Genomic DNA, 11,399 nt, shown 5'->3' with positions numbered 1-11,399 from the left:
GCGTGGTCGGATAGACAAAAGTTCTTGTTCTACATGAGGGAGGAGACCCCAACGAGCTAGATACCTAATTTAATTCCAATTCCATTGAGTTTTTTTGTAGATTTCTTGGAACCTTACACATAAAAAGTAATCCAAAGTTAATGCATTCAAATTGAAGGAGATACATATTACATGGATACAATCTAATTATTGGTAGCCTCCCTTGTCCTTCTTGCTAAAGACAATCTTTAACATGATTTTGAAAATAAGACGATAATACGATAAAACTAGAGAAATACGACAATACATGCATTATCATACATATATGAGCTCAACATATTATTCCCTCTATTTATGTAGGACACTTGGCTAGGTTTAGACAGTGTTGTTATTCTTCTTCTTCTTGATGAGGTCTTGAATTATAGCCCCGACAACATCAAGCTCCATTGGTTTGGGCAGAAATTCATCAGCGCCGACCCTCATGAACGCCTCTTGGGCATTATCGCCAACTGATACTCCAACAGTCTTCACATGAATTTCTCCCAAGGCACGGATCTTCTCAATTGCCTACCAAATAACACAAGAAGTACATTTTCAAGCAAACTATTCAGCAAAAATAAATAGCTATTTTTCCACATGGAAGAAATGGAAAACTAATACCTCAGGCCCAGACATTACGGGCATGTCCTTGTCACAAAAAATAATGTCAAACTTCTTCCCCTCGAGGAACATTTGCACTGCTTCTTTCCCATTCTTAGCTGTAGTAATCTCGCAGTGGAATTTACGTAGCATGGCGGAGAGAATCATGGTCTCAACAGCCGAATCCTCAACAATAAGTGCCTTAACCGGGGATCCTTCGACGTAGGATGTCATGATCGGCTAAACAAACTACAAAAGAATACATATATTTGTTATTTCCGATCCATGCAATGCATCTAAGGTGATAGTTATAGGGTATTCTCAATAAAAATAAACAAAAAAGTCATAATCAAAATTAGTATCCCGAAACGTTGTGCATGAATATCCAGTGAGTAATTTTAGTTGCAAAATCATAAGAAATAATTCTTAAAAATAATCTAGAAGTTAAGCATGCACTTCAAGTACATATCAGTTGATGGAAATATATGCTACATCTGGCAGGAAGCTCAAATAATTAGATGTTGCTATTGCAAGACGTGTGCAAAATTTATTATTACTCAGGACGGGAAGACCAGAAAATCTATATTTGCATATAATAGGATAAGAAAAAATCAAAAAATAATATTAAAAGACAAAGAGAACATTGTTCTACACATGAATAATTTGTCATGTTCTTTTCTGCAATAAGTAGAACCAAAAACATCGTAAGGAAGACCGCATCATAGGAAAGAAACGACGAAAAATAAAACATATGGGTGCATATGCATGGTTGCACCTCAAACAGTCTCTTGTATGCAAGCATAACAAAATAAACTAGTACATGATGATGATTGCAAGGCAAAAACAAAGAGAAAAAATAGGGACCTCAAAGCTTGCTAGAGCTTTTGGCAAACGAGGTCGAAGGAAATGTAGTTGGCTCTTTTTTATCTTGTTGCTTCAGGCTTTGGTGTTGTGTGCCGTGTACGCCTCTACGCCTAGGTATTTATAGAGGGAAACGAGAGGAGCACCACCCCAAGGTTGGCCGATCTCAGCCATTCATTTGAAAATTATGTCTGTTATCGCGTGCAAATATCTCCACCATTTCACATGAAAATACAAAATGGAGAACTAATGTTGATATTGCCAATATCTTTTGTTATAAATGATACATATATTTTTCGTATTTCCCAATACTGCTCACAGATGGATATCTTATTAAATCGCTGATTATTGCACCGCAGAAGATCACAGTGTGTATAAATATGTATGGCTTCACATGCCATCGTTGCTAGATATCAAAATGGAATTATAAATCATTTATTGTTTCGCCATCAATAACGTAGATGGTTGTTCACCTGTTATTGTGGTGATTAGTTCAAGTATGACAATAAAACCTTACTATGAATGTGCCCATGATATATATCAAACGAATAATTAAATATGTATTACATCTGGTGTATTCTAGATCGATCGCATATTAGTTTGCTCCATCGTCGGATTATCTTATTCTCACATCTATAATTTGACCGAAATATACGCACAGAGGCTTAATCAGCATAAACAAAGATGAATTTACCAGATTGTATATATGCTACCACTAAAGGTGCTAAGAGATAACTAATTATGTCGTGCATATGACCACGACAAGTGCTACAAGATTGCACGAAGACCAGGGTTTACCCACATCCAACCTCTCCGGAGAGTAAAAGGTTTACTTCCTGCTTATATGTATTCATTAGAGAGTTACAACGGTGTTAACGAGGGAGCTCCTCGGCAATGCCCACCATGAGTGGTTTAGGGTTGACGGAATCCTGCAGGGTAGCACGAGAGATCAGATACCAAATAGGGAGAGAGATTTACCCAGGTTCGGGGCCCTCGATGAGGTAAAACCCTTACTTGCTACTTGTCTAATCTTGATTTATCGAATATATCAGGTTACAATGTGGTAGCCTATAGGCTGCTATGGTCGACTCGCCGAGAGGCAAGGATTCTATGATTGGTGCTCCAAATTGTGGTGGTTCTATCTATTGTTGGTCTCTTGTTCGGCAGGCCCCCTCCTGGCCTTTATATAGCAGGCCAGGTCCCAAGAGTCCTATCCGAACTCAACTAGGTTACATTCAGATCTAATCTAATCTTTCTTTTATTGACGTCTTCTTGCCTTGTCCATCAAGAATCCGTCTCCTGGTAGGTCTCCTTCATTGCAACCGACGTATGGGCTCATCTTGGTCTTGGACAATCTTCATGGCCCCCTAGTTGGGCCAGGGGATGTAGAATAATGTCGGGTACCCGAAGGGTAATGCTCACGTCAGTTGACCCCGAGTAACTGGTCGAAGCAAAGCTTGGCAGGGACTACAATTGCCTTCATCCGGATATCTTTATCTGTCGAATAAAATTGAATCTTCTCATTTGCTATGAGGTTGAAAATTATTGATATTGGGTGCGCGTCCAACGCTCCCGATGGGAGTAGCCCCCGAGACTAGGGACGGATGTTCGCAACCGTCCGAAGACTCAAGTTGTACTACTCGAAGATTTATGTGTTGACGCGTTCTGAGCTTCCTTTACCATCAGATACTTTTATTATATCGGGTCTTCTAAGACTTCGGGTGTGAAGTCATGCAATTTTGGTTGTACACAAGGGACAAAAGCAACGAGCCCAGCCTTACTCAATAAATTGATGCTAGTTAACTGCCGATGGCAAAATAACGTTACCCTACACAGAATCAAGTCCTCGGGCTTGATCCTGGATTTTGCTAGAACCTTCGGGTCCGTTATCTTTTGAATTCATCTGATTATTGATGCTTTCGCTATTTTATCGGGTGCACGTTGATGACGCGTGAAGCACACGTTCGTTGGGAACCCCAAGTGGAAGGTGTGATGCGTACAGCAGCAAGTTTCCCTCAGTAAGAAACCAAGGTTATCGAACCAGTAGGAGACGAAGGCCACGTGAAGGTTGTTGGTGACGGAATGTAGTGCGGCGCAACACCAGGGATTTTGGCACCAACGTGGAACCTGCACAACACAATCAAAATACTTTGCCCCAACTTAACAATGAGGTTGTCAATCTCACCGGCTTGCTGTAAACAAAGGATTAAACGTATGGTGTGGAAAATGATGTTTGTTTGCAATGAGCAGCAGAGAACAATGATTGCAGTAGATTGTATTCAGATGTAAAGGAATTGACCGGGGTCCACAGTTCACTAGTGGTGTCTCTCCAATAAGAAATAGCATGTTGGGTGAACAAATTACAGTTGGGCAATTGACAAATAGAGAGGGCATAACAATGCACATACATATCATGATGACTAATATGAGATTTACTTTGGGCATTACGACAAAGTACATAGACCGCTATCCAGCATGCATCTATGCCTAAAAAGTCCACCTTCGGGTTAGCATCCGCACCCCTTCCAGTATTAAGTTGCAAACAACAGACAATTGCATTAAGTATGGTGCGTAATGTAATCAACACAAATATCCTTAGACAAAGCATTGCTGTTTTATCTCTAGTGGCAACAGCACATCCATAACCTTAGAACTTTTCACATCGTCCTGCATTCAATGGAGGCATGAACCCACTATCGAGCATAAATACTCCCTCTTGGAGTCACAAGTATCAACTTGGCCAGAGCCTCTACTAGCAACGAAGAGAATGCAAGATCATAAACAACACATATATGATAGATCAATAATCAACTTGACATAGTATTCCATATTCATCGGACCCCAACAAACACAACATGTAGCATTACAAATAGATGATCTTGATCATGATAGGCAGCTCACAAGATCTAACATGATAGCACAATGAGGAGAAGACAACCATCTAGCTACTACTATGGACCCATAGTCCAAGGATGAACTACTCACACATCAGTCTGGAGGCGATCATGGTGATGTAGAGTCCTCCGGGTGATGATTCCCCTCTCCGGCAGGGTGCCGGAGGCGATCTCCTGAATCCCCCGAGATGGGATTGGCGGCTGCGGCGTCTCTGGAACTTTTTCCGTATCGTGGCTCTCAGTAATAGGGTATTCGCGACGGAGAGTATAAGTAGGCGGAAGGGCAGGGTCAGAGGAGGCACGGGAGCCCCACACCATAGGGCGGCGCGGGCCCCATGCTGGTCGCACCGCCTTGTGGTGTCGGCGCCCCGTGGCCCCACTTCGTATCCTCTTCGGTCTTCTGGAAGCTCCGTGGACAAATAAGACCCTGGGTGTTCGTTTCGTCCAATTCCGAGAATATTTCCTGTGTAGGATTTCTGAAACCAAAAATAGCACAAAACAGGAACTGGTGCTTCGGCATCTCGTTAATAGGTTAGTGCCGGAAAATGCGTATAAATGATGTAAAGTGTATATAAAACATGTGAGTATTTGTCATAAAACTAGCATGGAACATAAGAAATTATAGATACGTTTGAGACGTATCAAGCATCCCCAAGCTTAGTTCCTACTCGCCCTCGAGTAGGTAAACGATAACTAGGATAATTTCTGAAGTGACATGCTATCATAATCTTGATCAATACTACTGTAAAGCATATGAAATGAATGAAGTGATTCGAAGCAATGGTAAAGACAATGACTAAACAACTGAATCATATAGCAAAGACTTTTCATGAATAGTACTTTCAACACAAAGCATCAATAAGTCTTGCATAGGAGTTAACTCATAAATAGATAAATTCTTAGTAGAAAGTTTTGAAGCAACACAAAGGAAGATATAAGTTTCAGCAGTTGCTTTCAACTTCAACATGTATATCTCATGGATAATTGTCAACACAAAGTAATATGATGAATGCAAATAAGCAAGTATGTAGGAATCAATGCACACAGTTGACACAAGTGTTTGCTTCTAAGATAGAAAGAGGTAGGTAAACTGACTCAACATAAAGTAAAAGAAAGGCCCTTCGCAGAGGGGAGCATGGATTACTATTTTTGTGCTAGAGCTTTTATTTTGAAAACATAGAAACAATTTTGTCAACGGTAGTAATAATTCATATGTGTTATGCATAAAACATCCTATAAGTTGGAAGCCTCATGCATAGAATACCAGTAGTGCTCGCACCTTGCCCTAATTAGCTTGGATTTACATGGATTATCATTGCATAACATATGTTTCAACCAAGTGTCACAAAGGGGTACCTCTATGTCGCTTGTACAAAGGTCCCAGGAGATAGATCGCATTTGATTTCTCGTTTTTGATAGATCTCAACTAAGGACATCCATACCGGGACAACATAGAAAACAGATAATGGACTCCTCTTTAATGCATAAGCATTCAACAACAGATAATATTCTCATAAGAGATTGAGGATTAATGTCCAAACTGAAACTTCCACCATGATTCATGGCTTTAGTTAGCGGCCCATTGCTCTTCTCTAAGAATATGCATACTCAAACCATTTGATCATGATAAATCACCCTTACTTCAGACAAGATGAACATGCATAGAAACTCACATGATATTCAACAAAGGTGTAATAGTTGATGGCGTCCCCAGAAACATGGTTACCGCTCAACAAGCAACTTATAAGAAATAAGATACATAAGCTACATATTCTTTACCACAATAGTTTTTAAGCTATTTTCCCATGAGCTATATATTGCAAAGACAAGGAATGAAATTTTAAAGGTAGCACTCAAGCAATTTACTTTGGAATGGCAGAGAAATACCACATAGTAGGTAGGTATAGTGGACACAAATGGCATAGGTTTTGGCTCAAGGATTTTGGATGCACGAGAAGAATTCCCTCTCAGTACAAGGCTTTGGCTAGCAAGGTTGTTTGAAGCAAACACAAGTATGAACTGGTACAGCAAAACTTACATAAGAACATATTGCAAGCATTATAAGACTCTACACTGTCTTCCTTGTTGTTCAAACACTTCACCAGAAAATATCTAGACTTTAGAGAGACCAATAATGCAAACCAAATTTCAACAAGCTCTATGGTAGTTCTTCATTAATAGGTGCAAAGTACATGATGCAAGAGCTTAAACATGATCTATTTGAGCAAAACAATTGCCAAGTATCAAATTATTCAAGACCATATACCAATTACCACATGAAGCATTTTCTGTTTCCAACCAAATAACAATGAACGAAGCAGTTTTCAACCTTCGCCATGAACATTAAAAGTAAAGCTAAGAACACCAGTGTTCATATGAACGAGCGGAGCGTGTCTTTCTCCCAAACAAAGAATGCTAGGATCCGATTTTATTCAAACAAAAACAAAAATAAAAACATACAGACGCTCCAAGTAAATCACATAAGATGTGACGAAATAAAAATATAGTTTCACTAGAGGTGACCTGATAAGTTGTCGATGAAGAAGGGGATGCCTTGGGCATCCCCAAGCTTAGATGCTTGAGTCTTCTTGAAATATGCAGGGATGAAACACGGGGGAATCCCCAAGCTTAGACTTTTCACTCTTCTTGATCATATTGTATCATCCTCCTCTCTTGACCCTTGAAAACTTCCTCCACACCAAACTCAAAACAAACTCATTAGAGGGTTAGTGCATAATCAAAAATTCACATATTCAGAGGTGACACAATCATTCTTAACACTTCTGGACATTGCTCAAGGCTACTGAAAGTTAATGGAACAAAGAAATCCATTCAACATAGCAAAAGAGGCAATGTGAAATAAAAGGCAGAATTTGTCAAAACAAAACAGTCCGTAAAGACGAATTTTTTTAGAGGCACTTAACTTGCTCAGATGAAAATGCTCAAATTGAATGAAAGTTGCGTACATATCTGAGGATCACGCATGAAAATTGGCAGATTTTTCTGAGTTACCTACAGGGAGACCTACTCAAATTCGTGATAGAAAGAAATATGTTTCTGCGCAGTAATCCAAATCTAGTATCAACCTTACTATCAAAGACTTTACTTGGCACAAAAATGCGATAAAATAAAGATAAGGAGAGGTTGCTACAGTAGTAACAACTTCCAAGACTCAAATATAAAACAAAATTGCTGTAGTAAAATAATGGGTTGTCTCCCATAAGCGCTTTTCTTTAACGCCTTTCAGCTAGGCGCAGAAAGTGTGAATCAAGTATTATCAAGAGATAAAGCATCAACATTATTACCAGGGGCTTTGCGCTTACCCTTCTTACTCTTTGGTTTAGGGAATATATGACCGCATCCGGGTGTAGAGGTAAAATTTAGAGTGCCTTTCCCCACGTCTATGATTGCTGCCACGAGTTTCAGCAGGGATCTTCCAAGTGTGATTTGTCCTGTCCCTACACATTCAACAACGAGATAATCAGTGGATACCGTCCTTCCAAGAAAGGTTGTGAACACACCTTCAGCTATTCCTTTAGGAATTATAACAGAGTTATCAGTAAGAGTTATTCCTTCTCCTCCTTCAGTAAGTTCCCGAAGTGTTAAAGATTCATAAATACTTTTAGGCATAAGGCAAAACTCAGACATAATATCACAACGGGCATAAAAAGTTTCACCACAAATAGCAACCTTAATAGTAGGCACCCACATTGAAGGTTCAAAGCTTACTGGAACATAATCATAATATTCACGAATCTGGTTGTACCCTTCTTTTAAACAAGATATATTTGTTTTGAGAGTGTTTAATCTATTATGAATGCTAGCAAGAGATGAATCAAAATTATTAGCGGAGCTAGATGATGTAACCAATTTCTTTATAGCATTAAAAGCTTGATCCCCATCACAATGAAGGAAATCTCCTCCCACTACAGCATCCAAGGCATATCTATAGCGAAGAATAAGCCCAAAATAAAAGTTACTAAGAAGCAAACTTAGAGTCATTTTAGGTTCAGTTTTACTATAAGAATCAAAAATTCTAGACCAAGCTTCTTTAAAACTCTCCTCACCACCTTGTTTAAAAGTAAAGATCAATTCCTCAGGCGATAGAGTAACAGCTACAGGACTAGTCATGATAACAAAATAAAGTAAATGCAAGTAACTAATGTTTTTTGTATTTTTAATATGAAGAAAGAAAACAAGACAGTAAATAAAGTAAAGCAAGTAACTAATTTTTTGTGTGTTTTTAATATAGAGAAAGCAAACAAAGCAGTAAATAAAGTAAAGTAAAGCACAACAATAAACAAAGTAAAGAGATTGGATGTGAGAGACTCCCCTTGCAGCGTGTCTTGATCTCCCCGGCAACGGCGCCAGAAATTTAGCTTGATGACGCGTGAAGCACACGTTCGTTGGGAACCCCAAGTGGAAGGTATGATGCGTACAACAGCAAGTTTCCCTCAGTAAAAAACCAAGGTTATCGAACCAGTAGGAGACGAAGGCCACGTGAAGGTTGTTGGTGACGGAGTGTAGTGCGGCGCAACACCAGGCGCCAACGTGGAACCTGCACAACACAATCAAAATACTTTGCCCCAACTTAACAGTGAAGTTGTCAATCTCACCGGCTTGCTGTAAACAAAGGATTAAACGTATGGTGTGGAAAATGATGTTTGTTTGCAATGAGCAGCAGAGAACAATGATTGCAGTAGATTGTATTCAGATGTAAAGGAATGGACCGGGCTCCACAGTTCACTAGTTGTGTCTCTCCAATAAGAAATAGCATGTTGGGTGAACAAATTACAGTTGGGAAATTGACAAATAGAGAGGGCATAACAATGCACATACATATCATGATGACTAATATGAGATTTACTTAGGGCATTACGACAAATTACATAGACCGCTACCCAGCATGCATCTATGCCTAAAAAGTCCACCTTCGGGTTAGCATCCGCACCCCTTCCAGTATTAAGTTGCAAACAACAGACAATTGCATTAAGTATGGTGCATAATATCCTTAGACAAAGCATTGATGTTTTATCTCTAGTGGCAACAGCACATCCACAACTTTAGAACTTTCTGTCACTTTCCCAGATTCAATGGAGGCGTGAACCCACTATCGAGCATAAATACTCCCTCTTGGAGTCACGAGTATCAACTTGGCCAGAGCCTCTACTAGCAACGGAGAGCATGCAAGATCATAAACAACACATATATGATAGATCAATAATCAACTTGACATAGTATTCCATATTCATCGGATCCCAACAAACACAACATGTAGCATTACAAATAGATGATCTTGATCATGATAGGCAGCTCACAAGATCTAACATGATAGCACAATGAGGAGAAGACAACCATCTAGCTACTGCTATGGACCCATAGTCCAAGGATGAACTACTCACACATCAGTCCGGAGGCGATCATGGTGATGTAGAGTCCTCCGGGTGATGATTCCCCTCTCCGGCAGGGTGCTGGAGGCGATCTCCTGAATCCCCCGAGATGGGATTGGCGGCGGCGGTGTCTCTGGAACTTTTTTCGTATCATGGCTCTCGGTAATAGGGTTTTCGTGATGGAGAGTATAAGTAGGCGGAAGGGTAGAGTCGGAGGAGGCACGGGGGCCCCACACCATAGGGCAGCGCGGGCCCCATGCTGGCCGCGCCGCCTTGTGGTGTCGGCGCCCCGTGGCCCCACTTCGTATCCTCTTCGGTCTTCTGGAAGCTCCGTGGAAAAATAAGACCATGGGCGTTCGTTTCGTCCAATTCCGAGAATATTTCCTGTGTAGGATTTCTGAAACCAAAAACAGCGCAAAACAGGAACTGTCGCTTCGGCATCTCGTTAATGGGTTAGTGCCGGAAAATGCGTATAAATGATGTAAAGTGTATATAAAACATGTGAGTATTTATCATAAAACTAGCATGGAACATAAGAAATTATAGATACGTTTGAGACGTATCACACGTCCACCGCTTCCGATGAAAGTGTCCCCCGAGTCTAGCGACGGATGTTTGCAACCGTGCATAGACTCAAGTCGAGTAGCCGAAAGTAATAGATTCATTCATATGTAAATTTTATTAGAATGTTTCGTCACAGGGAGCCGATAACCTCGATGAGATCATCAGTGACGTAGCATTTGCAACAACTCGATTGACAGGACGTGACCTAATGGGCCCACCCTATATATATCTGCGCGGTCAGTTAGGAAATGACTGATCCTTGCGCATTGACCGAGGTGTTTCCTCGATTCTCGTGCGTAGTGGGGATACTGGATATAGGGTGGGCCCATCAGATTTGGATGTTGCCTTCTACAACATCCAAATATTGGATATGGAAATGCAAATCCTTCAGAAATCAGCCTATTTCGTGACCCTCTGCGACAGGGGCGAAGCTAGAGGGAAAATTCATTAGGTTCAACTCTTGGTGTTGATATATAATCTTCCAATAATTAGTAATATCACATATTAATACAATGAAGTTTTGACTCATTTTATTGGGTTCAGATGAACCCAATTGTTGCATGGCAGCTCCGCCACTGCTCTGCAAGTGCTATCTAGGATGCCCGCCGTACTTCCCCCTCTAGCTAACAATCTTCCACGAGCAAGTGTCATGCAAGAAGTTGAAGAGGTCTCTAGTCATCGTCAGTAGCATCACCTTCTAGGTGAATGCCGGAGAATCATTCATTGACTTTGATATGCCAAAGAAGGCGTGGGCGGATTGGCAAAAGAGATCTCGGTTTATTCAAATTGCAAGGTTCTGGTTCTACATGAGGGAGGAGACCCCAATGAGCTAGATCCCAAATTTAGTTCCAATTCCACTGAGTTTTTTTGTAGATTTCTAGGAACCTTACACATCACAAGTAATCCAAAGTTAATGCATTCAAATTGAAGGAGATACATATTACATGGATACAATCTAATTATTGGTAGCCTCCCTTGTCCTTCTTGCTAAAGACAATCTTTAACATGATTTTGGAAATAAGATGACAATACGATAAAACTAGAGAAATACGACAATGCAGGCATGCTCATA

At 40.4% G+C, this 11,399-nt stretch overlaps 1 protein-coding gene across 1 annotated transcript; it reads right to left on the bottom strand.

Moving 5' to 3' along the window:
- Window positions 1-354: 354 nt before the first annotated feature.
- Window positions 355-852, bottom strand: LOC127328324 (two-component response regulator ORR42-like). The gene is made up of 2 exons (XM_051354931.1): window positions 640-852; window positions 355-546 (listed from the first exon to the last, which is right to left on the bottom strand). The coding sequence occupies exons 1-2, from the start codon at window positions 850-852 to the stop codon at window positions 355-357; spliced, it is 405 nt and encodes a 134-aa protein (XP_051210891.1).
- Between the last annotated feature and the right edge of the window lie 10,547 nt (window positions 853-11,399).

The sequence above is a fragment of the Lolium perenne genome, chromosome 2 (genome assembly GCF_019359855.2).
Source record: "Lolium perenne isolate Kyuss_39 chromosome 2, Kyuss_2.0, whole genome shotgun sequence".
NCBI lineage: Eukaryota > Viridiplantae > Streptophyta > Magnoliopsida > Poales > Poaceae > Lolium > Lolium perenne.
This window is presented reverse-complemented; position numbering and strand designations above follow the sequence as displayed.

Coding starts and splice junctions, on each gene's coding strand:
- LOC127328324 (XM_051354931.1), bottom strand. CDS start 852: ATGACATCCTACGTCGAAGGATCCCCGGTTAAGGCACTTATTGTTGAG. Junction 547..639: donor CCGTAATGTCTGGGCCTGAG/GTATTAGTTTTC, acceptor GTTATTTGGTAG/GCAATTGAGAAGATCCGTGC.